Source organism: Erythrolamprus reginae, chromosome 1 (assembly GCF_031021105.1).
Source record: "Erythrolamprus reginae isolate rEryReg1 chromosome 1, rEryReg1.hap1, whole genome shotgun sequence".
Taxonomy (NCBI): Eukaryota; Metazoa; Chordata; class Lepidosauria; order Squamata; family Dipsadidae; genus Erythrolamprus; species Erythrolamprus reginae.
Window position 1 is genome coordinate 410840764 of NC_091950.1, and position 22693 is coordinate 410863456.

The window sequence follows — 22693 nt, forward strand, 5'->3', positions numbered from 1 at the left end:
GCGAACCGAACCCGCACAATTCAGGTCCGTACCAAATTTTGCGGTGTTCGGTATGCCAAACGTGAAGCCGAAATTTTTTGAAACTTTGGGCAAAGTTCGGGGTCGTGTTCGGCGTTCGGAGCTTTGATGTCACCGGCAGGTTGCTAAGGACGCCAAGGTGATCACTTCCTGGATTCCATGGAATCCAGGAAGTGATCACCTTGGCATCCTTAGCAACCTGCCGGTGACATCAAGGCTCCTCCCCCAGAATCTCTTCTTGGGAGGAATTCCCTAGCTCCTTCAAAGGGAGGTCTTCGCGTAAAAATAAACATTTTTATTTTTACGGAAAAGGACGCCGCAGCGGCACTGCAAGCAAAGGGCGGTACTTTCACGTAAAAATAAACATGTTTATTCATGATATCAAAGCTCCGCCCCTGGAATCTCTTGGTGGGATTCCCCGTTCGGATTTGGGTTTGGTTCGGGTTCGTCCAAATTTTGCGTAAAGTTCATCCGAACTTGCCGAACCCAAACACCATTGGGTTCGCCCATCACTAATCACAAGGTTGTTATCTTGAGATTTTGGATCCCCACTTAAAGGTGACTTCAGCGTGAAAATAGCTCACCCAGTCTGACTTTTTTAAACTTTTCAGTGTCTTTCTATGCATAATCTTTCTAATGGGTTCCCGCGCACCCTCGAGTACATACCTCATCAATACTGGGATAGGGGATATAGTCCTCCTGGAAGATAATAAAACAAAACAAAACACAGAGACAAAAAATGTCACCCTTGGTTCCATTTCAAACATCATTAAAGGTAATAAAAGCAGCTGATATTGGTTTTGAAAGAGTCAATTTCTTTAAGGATGAAATTGGGATATGGTTGATAACTTAACTTCTTTCCTTCCAATGTCTTTTCGCTCAATTTGGTCTCTCTTTCTCTCCCCCCCCCTCTCTCTGTCTGTCTGTCTGTATATGTCTGTATGTGTTTGTGTCTCTCTCTGTGTCTCACCACTGTCTGTACAGTAGTCCCTCACCTATCGCTGGTGTTACGTTCCAGACCTGGCCGCGATAGGTGAAATCCGCGATGGGGAATTTATTTACTGATAGTAGTTATTTAAGTATTTATATTGTAATTGTTTGGTAAGTTTTCATTGTTTTAAGTGTTTATAAACCCTTCCCACACAGTATTTATTTTAGATATAGTATTTAAATACAGTATTTACAATTTTAGATATATATATATATATATTTTAAAAACCTGCTGATCGAGTTCGGTGGGCTGTTTAAATCTGCCGATCGGCTTCCTCAGAAACCCGCGATGAAGTGAAGCCGCAGTGGGTGAAGCGCGGTATAGCGAGGGACAACTGTATTTGTGTCTATGTCTGTCTGTCTGTTTCTGTCTCGCACTATCTGTGTCTGTCTGTCTGTCTGTCTGTCTGTCTGTCTGTGTTTGTCTGTCTGTCTGTCTTTCTCTCTCTCTGAACCATAGGGTCTGGAATAATTTTTATTTATTTATTTTGTCCAATACACAATAATACACAATGAAGGGTATAGAGGATATAGTAGAGAAGAAATATGAGATATAGGAGAGACTATAGGACAGGGGACGGAAGGCACTCTAGTGTGCTTATGTACGCCCCTTACTGACCTCTTAGGAATCTGGAGAGGTCAACTGTGGATAGTCTAAGGGTAAAATGTTGGGGGTTAGGGGATGATACTACGGAGTCCAGTAATGAATTCCACACTTCAACAACCCAATTACTAAAGTCATCTTTTTTACAGTCAAGTTTGGAGCAGTTAATGTTAAGCTTGAATCTGTTGTGTGCTCTTGTGTTGTGGTTGAAGCTGAAGTAGTCTTTGACCGGCAGGACATTGCAACATATGATCTTGTGGGCAATACTTAGATCATGCTTAAGGAAAATTGAAATCCTAGGATCCCGATTGCAATCCTGTACTTTACCCTATCAGAAATAAGTTCATTTCTGAAGGTAATATCACAATGCAAGTACAGTGATCCCTCGGTTAGCGCGGGGGTTACGTTCCAAGACCTCCCGCGCTAACCGATTTCCGCGTTATACTGGATGCGGAAGTAAAAACACCATCTACGCATGCGCGCCATTTTTTTTCATGACCGCACATGCGCAGATGGTGGAGTTTGCGTGTGGGCGGCGGGGAAGACCAAGGGAAGGTTCCTTCAGCCGCCCAACAGCTGATCTGCTCCGCAGCGCGGAAGCAGCGAGGAGCCGAAGATGGGGTAAAGGCAAAGGGGAAACTGAAGCTTTCTCCTGTGACAGGGAGGGAATTCCGGACAGCCCTATCCCTTCAACAGGAAGGCGGGACTGGCACCGCTTCTTCTTCTTCTTCTCGCTCGGGAAGATGAGACAATCGCCGTCGCCCGTCCTCGTTCCCGCCCTTTCCCACCCCGTCCGTCTTTTCCTATCCAAACGCGCTCTAGTCACGAAACTTCTGGCAAGTCGTGCTCAGTTGGCAGCCTCCGATGCCCCCGAAGGTGCAACCCCGAGACGGGAATTGTGGAGGAGGTTGGACGTCCGAAACAAACGTGCTGTGTGTGCGTGTGAGGAGAGGGTAGGTGGTGGATGGTGCGCGTGCGTGCGGGAAATGATCCTCGCAAGCTTTTAAATTAAAGAAACATAGAAACATAGAAGACTGATTATTATTTTGATTATTTTATTATTAATTATTTTTAAATTAATATTTTTTGAAAAACCGCGTTGCAGCGTTTCGCGCTAATCGAGAACGCGCAAATCGAGGGATCACTGTAAATGGTTTGCAACCATGGGAGAGGCTGATGTAAGCCATAACTAGCATGTAATCATGGTTTTGCTAACTGTGCTGCAACCTGATTGGCTGTATCCTATATAAGGAGGAACACCCTTGCATGGGTGTGGTTTGTTACAGAGTGTTTTGATACAGAGTGGTTTCTTACAGTGGGTGGTTTGTTATAGTATAGAGTGGTTTGTATTCAGCAGTTAGTGCTTAGTGGTTGCAGTGGTGGATATTATAAGAAAGTATTGTATGATAGTTTATTTATAGAAGCACTTTGATAAAAAAGAAAGTAAAATATATTTTTACAAGAAAGCCTGCTGCTGTGTTTCATTGAAGACTTCAATTAGGTATAGTGGTTAAATCTTTATTTATTTTTATTTATTTGTTTGTTTTGTCCAATACACAATAATAGACAATGAGGGTTATAGAGGATATAATCAGGTAGAATGTATTAAAGGGGGAATGGAGGAGAAAATAAAGGAGTGAAATATAACTATGAGAGAATAGCAGAAAAAGATATAGGTATAGAAGAGAAGATATAGGAGTTATAGGAGAGACAATAGGACAGGGGATGGTAGGCACTCTGTTGCACTTATGTACATAAGTGACCTCTTATGAACTTGGTGAGGTCAACCGTGGATAGTCTAAGGGTAAAGTGTTGGAGGTTAGGGGATGATACTACAGAGTCCAGTAGTGAATTCCATGCTTTGACAACTCGATTACTAAAGTCGTATTTTTTACAGTCAAGTTTGAAGCGGTTAATATTAAGCTTGTATCTGTTGTGGGCTCTTGTGTTGTTGTGGTTGAAGCTGAAGTAGTCTTTGACTGTGGCTACCTGGTGGGTTAATTTCCATGTGCGCAAAACTCTCTCTGCCCAACATGCCCTGTATTTTTTCTCTCACATTAGAAAGATTATGGGAGTGTTGCCTTGATTCTGACCTTGTTTTTCTGGCCTCCACCCTTCTGTTCTTCTGATTTTGGACCCTGTTTGGATGAAGAAAAAGTCATTAAAGACCTCAGTTAAAAGCCAAAAAAACCTCAGCATCAGTTTCCGGTCACAATTCAAAGTGTTGGTTATGACGTATAAAGCCCTTCATGGCACCAGACCAGATTATCTCCAGGACCACCTTCTGCCGCACGAATCCCAGTGACCAGTTAGGTCCCACAGAGTGGGCCTTCTCTGGGTCCCGTCAACTAAACAATTTTGTTTGGCGGGACCCAGTGGAAGAGCCTTCTCTGTGGCGGCCCCGGCCCTCTGGAACCAACTCCCCCCAGAGATTAGAATAGCCCCCACCCTCCTTGCCTTTCGTAAGCTCCTTAAAGCCCACCTCTGTCGTCAGGCATGGGGGAACTGAGATATTCTTTCCCCCTAGGCCTTTACAATTTACTCATGGTATATCTGTATGTATGTTTGGTTTTTATAATAAGGGTTTTTTAGTTATTTTAGTATTGGATTGTCGCATGTTGTTTTTACCACTGTTGTTAGCCGCCCCGAGTCTACGGAGAGGGGCGGCATACAAATCCAATAAATAAATAAATAAAATAAATAAATAAATCTGCTTAGATTTGGTTTGTAGAAATTCTCGTCACATAGGTCTATTTTTCACTCTTTCTAAGGTATGCGAGTAAAGAGGAAGCTGCCGAAAATTTATTCTTTGGGTGTGGGGGACCGCCAGGAAGGATGAGTGGAAGGGAAGAAATCGCGTCAGGCAGGCAGGGGTTGCAACTTATCTCTGCTACTGATGCGCGTGCAACTCCAGGTGGCCAGCACGCACATGACTAGCGCATATGTGTCGGAGCAAGATTTGGCTTCTGCGCATGTACAGGAGGCAAATCTCGTGAGAAGACACGTGGGTGCGTGAGATTTCCTGTGCATGCGCAGAAGCAAAAGGTCACTGAAAATCGCCAAAATTTCACACACCCACACATCAAGAGCAACCAAAATGATCAGGGGTCTAGAAACCAAGACTTACAAAGAGAGACTGTGGGAACTGGGCATGGACAGCCTAGAGAAAAGGAGAGCCAGAGCGGACATTATAGCAGTCTACAAGTATACGAGAGGATGTTACAGAGAGGAGGGGATCACTTTATTCTCCAGGGCACCGGAGGCAGTCTTCGGAGAGGGGCGGCATACAAATCTAAGTAATAAATAAATAAAGGGCCGGACGAGGAACAACGGCTGGAAGCTGACCAAGGAGAGATTCAACCTGGAAATAAGGAAAAACTTCCTGACGGTCAGAACGATCAACCAGTGGAACAACCTACCAGCGGACGTTGTGAACTCCAATGCTCTGGACATTTTTAAGAGGAGATTGGACTGCCATTTGGCTGGGATGCTATAGGGTTCCTGCTTAGGCAGGGGGTTGGACTTGATGACCCGCATGGTCCCTTCCAACTCTAACAATAAATAAATAAATAAAAATAAATAAATTCTCTCATGAAATTTTGCTCTAACATGGATGTGTGTGCCAGCCAGCTGATTTTTGGCTCACACAGAGGCTCTGGTAGGGCGTTTTTGGCTTCCAGAGAGACTCTGGAAGGATCGTGGAGGGTATTTCTAGTCTCCCCCAGTTCCAGGGAAGCCTCTGGAGCCTGGGAAGGGCGAAACACAAGCCTACTGGGCCCTCCAGAAGTTGGGAAATGGGCCGTTTCCGAACTCTAGAGGGCCTCCAGGGGTGAGGGAAGCTGTTTTCATCCTCCCCGGGTATTGAATTATGGGTATGGGCACTTGCACGCACATGCTCTTTGGGTACCCAAAGAAATTTTTTTTTTGGCATCACTGCCCTATGCCATAGCCCACTATTGAGCCACAGACTCTTTGAAACCGGGTTGGGGAGAGATAATAATTAATAATAATAATTAATAATAATAATTAGATAATTAGATTTAATAATAATAATAATTAGATTTGTATGCCGCCCCTCTCCGGAGACTCGGGGCGGCTCACAACAATAATAATAACAATGATTTGATTTGATTTGATTTATTTGTATGCCACTCCTCTCTGAAAACTCGGGGCGGCTAACAACAGTATAAAAAGACAATGTAAACAAATCTAATATTAAAAATAATCTTAAAAACCCCAATTTAAAGAACCACTCATACATACAAGCATACCATGCATAAATTCTATAAGCCTAGGGGGAAGGGAAATTTCAATTCCCCCATTCCTGACGACAGAGGTGGGTTTTAAGGAGCTTGCGAAAGGCAAGGAGGGTGGGGGCAACTCTCATATCTGAGGGGAGCTGGTTCCAGAGGGCCGGGGCCGCCACAGAGAAGGCTCTTCTCCTGGGTCCTGCCAAACGACAATGTAACAATGTAAACAAATCTTAAAAAGCATCTAAATGCCCATCGTTTAAAAACCATGCAACACAAGCATACCATACATAAAACTATATAAGCCTGGGGGAGATGTCTCAATCCCCCCATGCCTGGCGATACAGGTGGTGGGTCTTAAGTAATTTGCAAAAGACAAGGAGGATGGGGGCAGTTCTGATCTCTGGGGGGGAGTTGATTCCAGAGGGCCGGGGCCGCCACAGAGAAGGCTCTTCCCCTGGGCCCCACATGTCTGCCCGCATGAAGCTCCACCTATATGAGCGGTAGACAATCATGCGCACATGCGCATGAAGTTCCATTCATACAAAGTGAAGCTTCACCTGTGAGAAGAAGTGCCCTCCTCCACTCAAGTGGATTTTGTGCATGTGGTACTTGGCACGCCAGTGCAAACGCTCTCTGCTGATGTGCATGAAGCTCCATTCATGCGAGTGGAGGGTGCAAACGCATGCCAACTACAAGTGGAACTGTGCATGTGTGTGTGTGCCTGCCAATTAATTCAATTCAATTCAATTTATTAGATTTGTATGCCGCCCTTCTCCGAAAACCCGGGGAGGCTCACAGAATAAGTATAAAACAAAGCATACAGAACAAATCTGATATATTACAAAGTGCAACTAAAAACCCTATATAACACTCAGTCAGAAAACCCAATCAAACCATGCATCACATTTGTTGGTCAGAGGGGCAAGGTCTAATTGCCCCAAGCCTGGCGACATAGGTGACTCTTAAGACTCTTGGGGAAGGTAAGGAGGGTGGGGGCAGTACGAATCTCTGGGGGGAGCTGGTTCCAGAGGCCTGGGGCCCCAACAGAGAAGGCTCTTCCCCTAGGCCCCGCCAAATGACATTGTCAGGATCTGGAGAAGGCCAACTCTGTGGGACCTAACCGGCCACAGGGATTTATTACTCCCACACATATACACAGACCGCTAAGCTAGAAACGATGGGCATCGCTGAATTAGAGGACAAATCCTGTTTCACTTACCTGCATTTTTTCAAGCATTTCAAAAAATTCTGCAGACTAGGGAATGGGGAGAGAGAGGGAAAAAAAGAGAGAAACACAAGAAATGAATGTCAGCATGAAGTGACCGCTCCAAACATTTTTGACATAAAGTTTTACGTTTTTTTTTCATTCAAAATTTTAAATAGTGGATATGAAATCCATTAATATGAAGATCCTGGGATCTATTCATGATCTGAAAACTGTTGATAGCTCTCTGGGCAGGCAAGTATAAGTTCTCCTCAACTTACCACTGTTCATTTAGTAGCAATGGCAATAGCTTTTGGACTTATATACCGCTTCCCAGTGCTTTATGGCCCTCTCTAAGCGGTTTACAGAGAGTAAGCATATTGCCCCCAACAATCTGGGTCCTCATTTTACTGGCATTGGAAGGATGGAAGGCTGAGTCAACCTTGAGCCTACTGAGATTCGATCTGCCAAACTGCTGGCAGCTGGTGATCAGCAGAAGTAGCTTGCAGTGCTGCACTCTAACCACTGCACCACCGAGTGATCATTTGAAGTTACAAGGGACCGGAATGAGTGACCTATGACCATCAGTCTGCATTCAAAAGTACCACAAGATCTTCATTGTCTCAGTAATCAGAACTGCAGAAAAAACAATTGCTGCCAACTTGCCTTCCATTGAGGACCTGTATCCTGCACGAGTCAAAAAAAGGGCTGTGAAAATATTTACTGACCCCTCACATCCTGGACATAAACTGTTTCAATTCCTACCCTCGAAACGTCACTACAGAGTGCTGCACACCAAGACAACAAGACACAAGAACAGGTTTTTTCCCCGAATGCCATCACTCTGCTAAACAAATAATTCCTTCAATACTGTCAAACTTTTTACTAAGTCTGCACTTCTATTTCTACTAGGTTTTTCTCATCATTCCTATCACTCATTTCTTCCCACTTAGGACTATATGACTGTAACTTGTTGCTTGTATCCTAAGGTTTTTATTAATATTGATTGTTTCTTCATTGCTTCCTTTGACCTCTATGACAATCATTGTGTTGTACCATATGATTCCTGACAAATCTATATTTTCTTTTATGTACACTGAGAGCATATGCACTAAAGACAAATTCCTTCTGTGTCCAATCACATTTGGCCAATAAAGAATTCTATTCTATTCTATTCTATTCTATTCTATTCTTTTTCCACCTTGTGCTCCAATGGCTTTTCAGATACAGGTATGACATATTTTTTACATAATGACAAGTGGATTAATTTAGCAACTCGATGACGTCTAACTATGTTATTGTTATTGTTTATTTATTATTTATTTATTTGATATTGTGCTTTTATATCCTTGTAAGCCACACTGAATCACCGGGTGAGAGTAGGCAGCAATAGAAACATAGAAACATAGAAATCCGACAGCAGAAAAAGACCTCATGGTCCATCTAGTCTGCCCTTATACTATTTTCTGTATTTTATCTTAGGATGGATATATGTTTATCCCAGGCATGTTTAAATTCAGTTACTGTGGATTTATCTACCACGTCTGCTGGAAGTTTGTTCCAAGTATCTACTACTCTTTCAGTAAAATAATATTTTCTCATGTTGCTTTTGATATTTCCCCCAACTAACTTCAGATTGTGTTCCCTTGTTTTTGTGTTCACTTTCCTATTAAAAACACTTCCCTCCTGGACCTTATTTAACCCTTTAACATATTTAAATGTTTCGATCATGTTCCCCCCTTTTCCTTCTGTCCTCCAGACTATACAGATTGAGTTCATTAAGTCTTTCCTGATACGTTTTATGCTTAAGACCTTCCACCATTCTTATAGCCCATCTTTGGACCCGTTCAATTTTGTCAATATCTTTTTGTAGGTGAGGTCTCCAGAACTGAACACAGTATTCCAAATGTGGTCTCTTTTCTATGGGTGTGGGGATGAGGGATGAACCTTAACATGGGCGGGAACTGTAGGGCAAGTTAATATCGGGATGACTACAGTTCGTAACCAACATGGCTCTGTTAATAAATTGGAACTGGGAAGAAGCCCAGGGTTTGGATTCTGATTTATTTCTCATATGTTCTTTGAAATGCTGACACACAGCTGATCAGCTCCTCAGCTGTGTTTTGGGCTGATTCTAGCTAATGAGTGTTTATTTTTATTTTATTTTTATTTATTTTATTTTATTTTATTTTATTTTATTTTTTTAATTTAATTTAATTTAATTTAATTTAATTTAATTTAATTTAATTTAATTTAATTTAATTTAATTTAATTTAATTTAATTTAATTTAATTTAATTTTATTTTATTTTATTTTATTTTATTTTATTTTATTTTATTTATTTTATTTTATTTTATTTTATTTTATTTTATTTTATTTTATTTTATTTTATTTATTATTTGATTGATTGATTGATTGGATTTGTATGCACGGCCCTCAGAGCAAACTCACCGACACAAAAATCCCTTATTTTACAATAAAATCAAACTTTTTATTGAGAAAAGCACACATAACAAAAAGCAGATTTTCAATGGCCCAGGAAAAAGGAGTTATTTTTCTCTTCGGAGCAAAATGTAAACAATGTCTGGGAAAGGCACCAAACTCGGCCTAATCAGCTTTCCTTAGATAACAAGTCCATTTATATTTATTTAAGCATATGAATTTGCTCACTGAAGTCCTGGGCAACACTCATCCAGCAGAGAATGTCTTTTGTTGAGACAGAAGTCATGGTTTTAAAACCTCATTCGGAGCCTTATCCGGAGAGGGGCGGCATACAAATCTGATAAATTGTTATTGTTATTGTTATTGTTTATTATTATTATTATTATTATTATTATTATTATTATTATTATTATTATTCAATCACACACACACAAACACACACCCAGCCTCACATCTCTTCCATTGAACGACGTTGAAACTCCACACCCAATTTCCCCAAATCCTTTGCCTTTATACTGCCTGGAAGTGACATCACACCCCAAAGAGGCTCAGGCTGTAAGCTAATACCTTTTACTATTATTTATTTATTTTATTGGATTTGTATGCCGCCCTTCTCTGAGGACTTGGGGTGATTTAGAACTAAGTAATTTAGAACTAAGGAGAAATTTCCTGACAGTTAGAACAATTAATCAGTGGAACGGCTTGCCTCCAGAATTTGTGAATGCCCCAACACTGGAAGTTTTTAAGCAGATGTTGGATAACCATCAGTCTGAAGCATGGTAGGGTTTCCTGCCTAAGCAGGGGGTTGGACTAGAAGACCTCCAAGGTCCTTCCAACTCTGTTGCTATTATTATATTTCCCATCTGAATTCTAGTCAGACTTGACCCGACTTAGCTTCCAACCCCAGACAAGTTCAGCCAGATTGTAAAAACAGTGCTGCACATCCATCCCAAGAAAAACATGGTTACATAAGGGAAATGGCAACAAGAAAAGCTGGCAATAAATCAGTTCTAAAGCAATTACAACATAAACATTACCAAATGTAATAAAAGGGGACGGAAGACAATGTAACTAGAAGGATTATATGTAATTACAGAAGGCAGCAATTTTTTAAAGGAGGAATTTCAGCCTTCAGTGCCAAAGGCTTTTTCTAAACAGGAAGATGAAACTGAGAAGGAGGGGAGGCTAGCGGCTATTAAGCTCTTATTATTATTTAATGACCATCCCTTATACAGATAGTCCTCAACTTATGACTAATTGAGCCTGACATTCTGTTGCTAAGTGAGAGAGTTCTAAAGTGAGTTTTGACCCATTTTACGACCTTTTGTGCCGCAGGGTGAATCACTGCAGTAACCTGCAGTTAGTAACCTGGTTTGTTTGTTTGTTTGTTTGTTTGTTTGTTTGTTTGTTTGTTTGTTTGTTATTTTTATTTTATTTTATTTTATTTTATTTTATTTTATTTTATTTTATTTTATTTTATTTTATTTTATTTTATTTTATTTTATTTTATTATTTTGTTTATTTTATTTATTTATTTTTTAATTTGTTTATTTATTGGGTTTGTATGCCGCCCCACTCCAGAGACTCGGGGCGGCTAACAGCAACATGAAACAGCATATAACAATAATCCAATACTAAAAACAGTTAAAAACCCATTATTATAAAAAACCAATCATACATACAGACATACCATGCATAAAATTGTAAAGGCCTAGAGGGAAAGAGTATCTCAATTCCCCCATGCCTGGCGGCAGAGGTGGGTTTTAAGGAGCTTACGAAATGCAAGGAGGTGGGGGCAATTCTGATCTCTGGGGGGAGTTGGTTCCAGAGGACCAGGGCTGCCACAGAGAAGGCTCTTCCCCTGGGTCCCGCCAAGCGGCATTTTTTAGTTGACGGGACCCAGAGAAGACCCACTCTGTGGGACCTAACTGGTCGCTGGGATTCGTGCAGCAGAAGGCGGTCCCTGAGATAATCTGGTCCGGTGCCATGAAGGTTGTTAAGTGAATCTGGCTTTCCCATTGGTTTTATTTTGTCAGGAGGTCACAAAAGGGGATTAGATGACCCAGGGACCCTGTAACCGTCATAAATATAAACCAATTGTTAAGTGTCCAAATTGTGACCACGTGACCATAGGAAGGCTTTATTTTAATATCTTTTATTTTAAAGATATTAAAATAAAGCATTGAATAGTTAAATTTACTAGGTTGAATATATTATATAGTGATATTCGATAGATAAGCTTATTTCTTTAAACTGATTTTAATTATCTTAATTACAATTACATAATTGTTAGACAGTATTGAAAAGTTAAGATTTTTATGTTACTATAGATTATATAGAGATATTTCATTGATAAGTTTACCTTTCTGTATTGATCTAAACTAGAATTAGTTGGGGGGTTTTTTGTATTAAGACTTCTATACTTAGCGGAGCAATTGTAGCTCCTTTACATGTTAAATGTTATACAGTGGTACCTCGAGATACGAGTTTAATTCGTTCCGGACCTGGGCTCTTAAGTCGAGCAGCTCTTATCTCGAACGACTTTTCCCCATAGGAATTAATGTAAATAATTTTAATTGGTTCCAGCCCTCAAAAAACTCACAAAGTTAGTCTAAATTATGCAGAAAGACATGTTTTTAATGAAGAAATGTACATGTACATATAAATGAATAATGAAGTTTCTTTCACTTAACTTGTAAACTTTCTTAAACTTTTAAATTTACATATGTTCAACTTCTCTGCCACCCAATCCTGTAGGACAGAGGTCCCCAACCCTTTTTGCACCAGGGACCGGCTTTAAGCGATCAAGAGAGGAATGGGTGAATGAATGGACGGAGGGTGGGAAGGAAGGAAGGAAAGAGGGAAGGGACAGGAACAGAGGAAGGAAGCAAGGAAACTTATGAAAGGGGAGAGTAAGAGAGGAATGAGTGAAGGGAGGGAGGGAGGGAAGAAGGTGGGAAGGAGAAAGAAAAGAAGAAATAGAGGAAGGGAAGGTAAAAGAGAGAAAGAAAAAGAGCAAGAAAGCAAGCAAGCAAGCAAGCAAGCAAGCAAGAAAGAAAGAAAGAAAGAAAGAAAGAAAGAAAGAAAGAAAGGGGGAAGGGACAGGAACAGAGGAAGGAAGCAAGGAAACTTATGAAAGGGGAGAGTAAGAGAGGAATGAGTGAAGGGAGGGAGGGAGGGAAGAAGGTGGGAAGGAGAAAGAAAAGAAGAAATAGAGGAAGGGAAGGTAAAAGAGAGAAAGAAAAAGAGCAAGAAAGAAAGCTGCAAGCACCCCCCCGAGCCCCCCAGGCCGGCTGCAACCTTTTAAAACACGCGCGCCGCTTCGCAGCTGTCTCCTGAAGCCGAACGCGGAAGTTAGCGTTTGGCTTCAGGAGACAGCTCCTTGGCGCTTGTATCTCGAATTTGGGCTTGTAAGTAGAACAAAAATATCTCTCCCCTCCCAGCTCTTATCTCGAGTTGCTCTTAAGTAGAGCAGCTCTTATGTCGGGGTTCCACTGTATGTCTTGTCTTGTCCTACATTTTAAAAAATTAATATTTATTTTTTTTAAAGGCTGCAACAGCCGCAACACTTACGTGTGAAAAATGGTTGTAAGCGGTAATGGGCCTCTGCCCCCACGGTGGGGTGTGTGTTGCAGTGGGGGTAATACGTTTATGCACTATTTATTGAATATTTAATAGTTTTTTTATTGTCCTCCCTTCTCTAGTACGATCTAGTATGATCCTTAATTATTTTAAAAATAGGGAATAATTAAATAGTATGTTTCTACCCATAAACGTTTTAATCATTTTAATCATTATCTAGAACTGAACTTTTATAAGCAGTTAAAGAACATTGAGCTACTTGCCTAATCTGTTATCATACTGAACCTTGTGGGTTCAGTACAAAACCTTAAAATGTTACTGTGCTCTTCAACAAATAATGCTGTCTTTGTTCTTTTTGTGGCTATTCAAATAATGTGACTGAATCAACTGGAAAAGAGTCCAACCACCTATTTGAAAACTTATCTTGGTCGGTAAGCCACTCCCACCCAGTCACATGACCTTTAAGCCACCCCCAGTCACATGATTGTCAAGCCATTGCCACCTGGTCGCATGGCTGGCAAGCCACTCCTTCCCAGTCACATGACTGCCAAGACATACCCACACAATAAGCCACACCCACAGTGTGTCAGTAAAAAATTTTGGTAGCCCATCACTGGACATAAGTCACTTTTTTCAGCGCCACTGTAACATTGAACAGTCACTAAATGAACAGCTGTAAGTTGAGGATTACTGTACTATCAATCAAGCTGCATACAATGGTACAATTAAATGCAAAACCTAAAACACAGCAACAAAATCAAGATAATCAAAACCCTTGAATATTTCATGTGGGATCACTTAGGCAAAAAAAAACCCCTTCTCTGGCACAATTACACTGCATTCATTGCATTGCATTGCATTAAGTAAAATATATAAAAAGTAATAAAGCAAAAAGAAAACAAAACCTAAAGAAACCGAAAGGGCAGACTTGATGGACCACTATGTCTTTATCTGCTGGCAGTTTTCTATGTTACTTTTTAAAAATATTTTTTTTATTAAATACATATTAAAACACTGGACACAGTGTAACCGTCCTGGCAATTATTTTGCTATACAGTGATCCCCCGAGTTTCGCGATCCCGATCATTGCGAAAGGCTATATCGCGATTTTTCCACCCGATGACGTCACTCCCTTTCTTTCTCATCTTTCTTTCTCTCTCTCTTTCTCTATCTTGCTTCTTCCTCTCTCACACTCTCTTCCTCCCTCTCTCATCTCTTTCTTTCCTTCTCTCTCTTTCTCTATCTCTCCCCCTCTTGCTGTCGAGCGGCAAGCGAGCAGCCGGGCGGGCGGGCGAACGGGCAAGCGGCAAGCAGCAAGCGGCAAGCGGGCAAGCGAGCGGCCGGGCGAGCGGGTGACGGGCAAGCGGCAAGCGGCAAGCCTGGGCAATGGGGAAACCCCATCTTCGGCTCCTCGCTGCTGCCGCGCTGCGGAGCAGATCAGCTGTTGGGCGGCCGAAGGAACCTTCCCTGGGTCTTCCCCAGGTCTTCCCCGCCGCCCACACGCAAACTCCACCATCTGCGCATGTGCGGCCATGGAAAAAGGGGCGCGCATGCGCAGATGGTGTTTTTACTTCCGCACCACTACATCCCGAAATATCGATTATCGCGAGGGGTCTTGGAACGGAACCCTCGCGATAATCGGGGGATCACTGTACATACTAAATTATAAGATAAGTATCATGTATATGTTACTATGTATATACATTTGGTCTATTCAGTATTTACATATATACAGACATCATACTTCTATCCATAATCAGTTTAAGTTTGTCTTATCCGATTTCATTCTATTACATTAACATGCATAATTTTAAAGTAGGTTGCAGTGATGGGCTCCTACGTGTGTAGTGTTTCCTGCTGGAATAGAAGACCTCCAAGGTCCCTTCCAACTTTCTTGTTGTTGTTGTTGTTGTTGTTGTTGTAGTAGTAGTAGTTGTTGTTATTATTATTATTATTATTATTATTATTATTATTATTATTATTATTTTCTGAAGTTTTCCAAACTTCCTGAGTCCTTCAGGATTGGGTGGCATAGAAGTTGAATAAAATAAATAAAAATAAATTATTATTATTTGGGTTAGGAAGTTTAAAGAAGAATTGGGGGTGACATGATAGCAGTGTTTCAGTATTTGAGGTGCTATTACAAAGAAGAGAGGGTCGAATTATTTTGCAAAGCACCGGCGTGCAGGACAAAAACCAATGGTTGGAAACTAATGAAAAACAGAAGCAACCTGTAACTAAGGAGAAACTTCTTAACAGTGAGGACAACAAACCAATGGAACCGCTTGCCTTCTGAAATTTTGGAGGTTTTTAAAAAGAAAATAGAGTAAACAGTCACTTATCAGAAATAGTATAGGTTTTCCTGCTTCAGCAGTGGATCAGACTAGAAGATCCCTCAAGGTCCCTTCCAGCTCTATTCTATTCTAGTCATTCATTTAAAAAGGTAAAGATTTCCCTTGCACATATGTGCCACTCATCCCCGACTCTAGGGGACGGTGCTCATCTCCGTTTCAAAGCCTAAGAGCCAGCACTGTCCGAAGATGTCCCTGTGGTTATGTGGCCAGCATGACTAAACACCAAAGGAACGCTGTTGCCTTTCCACTAAAGATGGTCCCTATTTTTCTACTTGCATTTTTTACCTGCTTTCAAACTGTTAGGTTGGCAGTAGCAGAAGCTCAGTTACGTGGTTCTAGGGATTTGAACAGCTGAAGTGCCGCCCTTTAGATCAACAAGCCATTGAGCCATCGTGTCCCTTCATTCATTCGTTTAACAAGAAAGGAAGAAAGGAAGAAAGGGAGAGAAAGAGAGAGAGAGAGAAGGAAGGAAGGAAGGAAAGAAAGAAAGAAAGAAAGATGCTCAATTCATTCATTCATTTTAACCCCAAATAAATTGAGCAACATTTTCTTTCTTTATTTAATAAAATCTTCTCAAGATGAGACTCATCTTTTCCTTTACCTACTAAAGAATAGTTATAAAACCAAAAAGTCTAAGAACATTCTGGGGCCCTATATTTTATTTTTAGGTTCGCAGTTCATGGGCTTGAAATTTGGAGCAAAGTTGTGCACTCCTGGGATACACTAAATTTAGAGCAAAAATACAACGAGGTGAGATAAAGGAAAGTGTAAGGCAAGATGTGTTAAAGGGTGAAATAGTTTTGAAAGTGACTATGGTATGTAAGGTGACGGTGTCGGACTAAGAACAAGACCACGCTTCCGGTGTTATCCTCAGCCACAAGAATTCCCTGCAAGTCTATGGCAAGGTGTCCAGGGGAAAAACATTTTGAAATTTCCCTGTAACTTGCAATCTAGTTAAAGTTAAGCCGTGGAGAAATATCGGTAGCTGAGGAAGCAAGTTGTTGCCACAGTTACCCTGTTTCCCTGAAAATAAGTCACCCCCGAAAGTAAGACATAGGAGAAGTTTCGTAGAATTGCCTAATATTAGGCATCCCTCGAAAGTAAGACATAGGACAAGTTTTGTTTCACAGCATTCCTGAACAGAACATATATAACACTGCTGTCCATAAATTGCATTCCAAAACGCTGCATCAATCAGATTTAAAACATATCCAACACGCATCCAACATGCGGCTGCATGTTTGGATGCATTTTTGCTGCAGCAGGATACAGGATACAATTCATTGGGGAAAAAAATAAGACATTCCCTGAAAATAAAATGTAGCACATCTTTGGGAGCAAAAATTAATATAAGAAACTATCTTGTTTTCGGGGAAACACGGTATGCTCATTTTTGCTTGATTCTGCCAGGCAGCGCGATATGTTGTTGTTTTTTTTACATGATTTTCCCCTGACTTTTAAACATTTTTATTCCATTTTTTTCACGAATTCCCTGATATTTTCCGAACTGTCGATTTCTTAGATTAGATTACTACAGTTGGAAGGGACCTGGTAGGTCATCTAGTCCAACCCCCTGGTCAAGCAGACATCCCTACACCATTTTTGGAGCACCTCCCTTATGAAACCAAGTTGCAACGCCTTGGTCTCTTCAGCCTTGAAAGACGGCGCTTAAGGGGTGACTTGATCGAAGTGTATAAAATCATGCATGGGATAGAAGAGGTGGATAGAGAAAAATTCTTTTTTCTATCACACAATACTAGGACGAGGGGGCACTCCCTAAAGCTCATGGGTAAGAAAGTGAGGACAAATAAAGGGAAATGGTTGATGGAATTCACTTCCAGAAGAGGTCATGAGCCTTGATAGCTTCGATGCAGGATTAGACAGATTCATGGATGCCAAGTGTATCAGTGGTTATTGAAACGGATGTCCATATGCCCCTTCTATGTTGGTTGAGGCAGGCAGGATTCCCTTGAGTACCATTTGAGTATTTTAAGACCTGTTTATACCATCATCAATATCAATTTTATATTAATTTATAATTCTAGCGTATATTTTATATATTTATATTTTAATGTTTTTAGTGTTTAAATTGCTGTTAATTGCCATTTTATACTATTATTAATTTAATTGATTTTTTAACGTAATTGGGGCTCTAAGTAATGGATGACTGGGATAAACATACTTGTGGTTACGAATGGAATGACTGGTACGATTGGATGGGGGTGGGTGGGGGGGTATGGTATGGATGAGTGTATCGATAGTAGTGTGAATGATATGTCTGGCCCACCTGACGCTCGGGAGACAGGAGAGGAAGGGGCACCGATCTCTGGGGCGGCAGGGGGTCGGAATATCCCTGTGTTGCTGGGGAGAGGCAGATATGGCGGGGGCCACAGAGTTAGCCGTTCCAGGGGAACGAGGGACCGTTGCTTAATAACGGTCCCCTGTTCTGGCTCTGTGAGCCCAATCTTGGGTACTGGTGATGAGTGTAACTCTGGCCCTGGGCTCAGGTTGCTGCTACTGAATGCCAGGTCGGTGGTTAATAAAGCTCTCCTCATCCGGGATTTGATCCTGGATGAGGAGGCCGACCTGGCATGTATTGCTGAAACCTGGCTGGGCCCGGAGGGAGGTGTCCCTCTCTCTGAAATTTGCCCAGCCGGGTTTCAGATATGGCATCAACCTCGACCCCAGGGGAGGGGGGGAGGAGTGGCTATTGTAGCCAGGGAGAGCCTTTGCCTGCGTAGACTCATTGCTCCGGAAATTGCGGGTTGCGAGTCTCTCTTGCTGAAGTTGGACTTAGGAGTTCAGGTGGGCTTATTTCTCACGTACCTGCCTCCCAGCTGCGTGTCAAAAGCCCTGCCTGTGCTACTCGAGGAGGTAGCTGGGTTGGCGGTAGAGTTCCCCAGACTCATTGTCTTGGGGGACTTCAACCTGCCGTCACTCGGCGAAACCTCTGGGTTGGCACAGGAGTTCATGGCCACCATGACAGCCGTGGACCTGACTCAAGTAGTTCAGGGTCCGACTCACGAGGGAGGGCACGCACCTGACATGGTATTCCTTTCCGAGCAATTGAGTAATGGTCTGAGACTAAGGGGCTTAGAAGTGTTGCCTTTGTCATGGTCAGACCATTTTCTACTACGGCTTGACTTCCTGGCTCCAATCCTCCCCCGCAGGGAGGCGGAACCAATGAAGATGTTCCGCCCCAGGCGCCTGATGGACCCAGAGGGCTTTCAGACGGCGCTTGGGGTTATTCCAGAGGCACTCGTCCACAGTTCGGCGGAGTCTCTCGCGGAGGCCTGGCTCTTGACCGGATTGCGCCTTTGCGACCTCTCCGTGGCGCTAGACCCCGTAGAGCCCCATGGTTCAATGAGGAGCTCCGGGAGTTGAAACGCCAAAAGAGACGTCTAGAGAAGCGATGGAGGAAGAGTAGGTCTGAATCCGATCGAACACTTGTAAGAGCTTTTATTAAGACTTACAAAGTGGCGCTCAAGGCGGCAAGATGCGCATACCATGCCGCCTTGATTGCATCAGCGGAATCCCGCCCGGCCGCTCTGTTTAGGGTGACCCGCTCCCTTCTCAACCAGGGGGGAGTTGGGGAGCCCTTACAGAGTAGTGCCGAGGATTTTAACACGTTTTTCGCTGATAAAGTCGCTCGGATCCGGGCCGATCTCGACTCCAATTGTATAACAGAGTCGACTGACAATGAGTCAGTCGAGGTGACTGGGGCACGTACTTGTCCATCTATCTGGGAAGAGTTTGATCTGGTGACACCTGATGAAGTGGACAAGGCCATTGGAGCTGTGAGTTCCGCCACCTGTTTACTGGATCCGTGTCCCTCCTGGTTGGTTTCGGCCAGCAGGGAGGTGACGCGGAGCTGGGCCCAGGAGATTACCAACGCTTCCTTGGGGAGGGGAGTTTTTCCATCTCTCTATAAAGAAGCGCTCGTGCGCCCCCTCCTCAAGAAGCCCTCCCTGGACCCAGCTGTGCTTAACAACTATCGTCCAGTCTCCAACCTTCCCTTTATGGGGAAGGTTGTCGAGAAGGTGGTGGCGCTCCAGCTCCAGCGGTCCTTGGAAGAAGCCGATTATCTAGGTCCCCAGCAGTCGGGTTTCAGGCCCGGTTACAGCACGGAAACCGCTTTGGTCGCATTGATGGATGATCTCTGGTGGGCCCGGGACAGGGGTTTATCCTCTGTCCTGGTGCTCCTTGACCTCTCAGCGGCTTTCGATACCATCGACCATGGTATCCTTCTGCGCCGGCTGGAGGGGTTGGGGGTGGGAGGCACTGTTCTTCAGTGGTTCTCCTCCTACCTCTCTGGCTGGTCGCAGTCGGTGTTAGTGGGGGGTCAGAGGTCGACTCCTAGGTTTCTCCCTTGTGGGGTGCCTCAGGGGTCGGTCCTCTCTCCCCTGCTATTCAACATCTACATGAAACCGCTGGGCGAGATCATCCAAGGACATGGGGTGAGGTATCATCAATATGCGGATGATACCCAGCTCTACATCTCCACCCCATGCCCAGTCAACGAAGCGGCGGAAGTGATGTGCCGGTGCCTGGAGGCTGTTGGGGCCTGGATGGGTGTCAACAGACTCAAGCTCAACCCGGATAAGACGGAGTGGCTGTGGGTTTTGCCTCCCAAGGACAATTCCATCTGTCCGTCCATTACCCTGGGGGGGGAATTATTGACCCCCTCAGAGAGGGTCCGCAACTTGGGCGTCCTCCTCGATCCACAGCTCACATTAGAAAAACATCTCTCAGCTGTGGCGAGGGGGGCGTTTGCCCAGGTTCGCCTGGTGCACCAGTTGCGGCCCTATCTGGACCGGGACTCACTGCTCACAGTCACTCATGCCCTCATCACCTCGAGGTTCGACTACTGTAATGCTCTCTACATGGGGCTACCCTTAAAAAGTGTTCGGAAACTTCAGATCGTGCAGAATGCAGCTGCGAGAGCAGTCATGGGCTTACCTAGGTATGCCCATGTTTCTCCATCACTCCGCAGTCTGCATTGGCTGCCGATCAATTTCCGGTCACAATTCAAAGTGTTGGTTATGACCTTTAAAGCCCTTCATGGCACTGGACCAGAATATCTCCGAGACCGCCTACTGCCGCACGAATCCCAGCGACCGATTAGGTCCCACAGAGTGGGCCTTCTCCGGGTCCCGTCAACTAAACAATGTTGGTTGGCGGGCCCCAGGGGAAGAGCCTTCTCTGTGGTGGCACCGGCCCTCTGGAACCAACTCCCCCCGGAGATTAGGATTGCCCCTACTCTTCCTGCCTTCCGTAAACTCCTTAAAACCCACCTTTGTCGTCAGGCATGGGGGAATTGAAACATCTCCCCCTGGGCATGTTTAATTTATATATGGTATGCGTGTGTGTATGTCTGTTAGTATATGGGGTCTTTTAAATCTTTAAACATTTTAATAATTGTTGGATTATTTATGATTTGTTGTTACATGTTGTGAGACGCCCCGAGTCTTCGGAGAGGGGCGGCATACAAATCGAATAAATAATAATAATAATAATAAAAATAATTTGTTGGGGGTCAAGGGAAAGGGAGGGTTTTGCCTTCTCTTTCTACTCAAGATCCCCATGGACAATTGGTGGGCCACTGTGTGACACAGAATGCTGGACTCGATGGGCTTTGGCCTGATTCAACATGGCTCTTCTTATATTTTTATGTTCTTATTTCAGACAAATAGCAGTCCAATCTCCTCTTGGAAATCTCAAGTGTTGGAGCTCTTACAACCTCCGCAGGCAAGCTGGACATAAACTGTTTCAACTCCTACCTTCAAAAAATTGCAATAGATGCACACCAAGACAACTAGACACAAGAACAGTTTTTTCCCAACGCCATCACTCTACTAAACAAGTAATTCGCTCAATACTGTCGAACTATTTATTAAGTGTGCACTATTTATTCATTCATTCATTCATTCATTCATTCATTCATTTATTTTGTCCAATACACAATGAGGGTTTTAGTGGGTATATATATTTATTTATTATTATTTGGATTTGTATGCCGCCCCTCTCCGAAAACTCGGGGCGGCTCACAACAAGTGAAAAGACAATCCAATACATAATCCAATTAATTAAAATATTATAAATTTAAGAAAAACCCCTATACTAACATACACACACACAAGCATACCATATATAAATTCAACGTGCCCAGGGGAAGATGTTTAGTTTCCCCATGCCTGACGGCAAAGGTGGGTTTTGAGGAGTTTACGGAAGGCAGGAAGAGTAGGGGCAGTTCTGATCTCCGGGGGGAGTTGGTTCCAGAGAGTCGGTGCCGCCACAGAGAAGGCTCTCCCCCTGGGGCCCGCCAACCGACATTGTTTAGTTGACGGGACCCGGAGGAGGCCCACTCTGTGGGACCTAATCGGTCGCTGGGATTCGTGCGACAGAAGGCGGTCTCGGAGATATTCTGGTCCAGTGCCATGAAGGGCTTTAAAGGTCATAACCAACACTTTGAATATATATATATACACATAGTAAAATAGTAAAACACTTTGAATATATACATAGTACATATTACATATAGTACATACATATTGAATATATACATAGTACATAGTACATATAGTACATACATATTGAATATATACATAGTAAAACACTTTGAATATATATATATACACATAGTAAAATACATGATGAAGGTTATAGAGGAGATAGTCATAGTAAAATACATCTAAGAAATAATAGAAAAGAAGATATAGTAAAAGAACATATCAATGAAAGAATAGAAGAAGAGATATAGGAATAGAAGAAAGGTATAGGAGATATAGGGAAGCAATAGGACAATGGACGGAAAGCACTCTAGTGCACTTGTACTCGCCCCTTACTGACCTCTTAGGAATCTGGATAGGTCAACCGTAGATAATCTAAGGGTAAATAATTACTAATTATTACTCATCATTCCTATCAACCACCTCCTCCCACTTATGACTGTATGACTGTAACTTGTTGCTTGTATCCTTAAGATTTTATTAATATTGTTTCCTGATTGCTTATTTGACCCCTATGACAATCATTAAGTGTGGTACCTCATGATTCTTGACAAATATATATTTTCTTTCATGTACGCTGAGAGCATATTCACCAAAGACAAATCCCTTGTGTGTCCAATCGCACTTGGCCAATAAAGAATTCTATTAATCAGTTCAGTGAAATATCTAAGTCTGTGATTATGGAATCATATGGGTGAGGGCTGCCTAGCTAATTGACCCCCCTTCCTTTTAAGAAA

At 42.8% G+C, this 22693-nt stretch overlaps 1 protein-coding gene across 1 annotated transcript in view; it reads right to left on the bottom strand.

The window, feature by feature from the left end:
- Positions 1–22693, bottom strand: part of RAP1GAP2 (RAP1 GTPase activating protein 2) — a 263765-nt gene that overhangs the window by 80940 nt on the left and 160132 nt on the right. Inside the window, exons 3-5 of the mRNA XM_070735240.1 lie at positions 7085–7120; positions 3706–3750; positions 685–717 (exon numbers count right to left, since the gene is read on the bottom strand). Of these exons, the coding sequence (XP_070591341.1) occupies positions 685–717; positions 3706–3750; positions 7085–7120 (114 nt within the window). The remainder of the gene's footprint in view (positions 1–684; positions 718–3705; positions 3751–7084; positions 7121–22693) is intronic.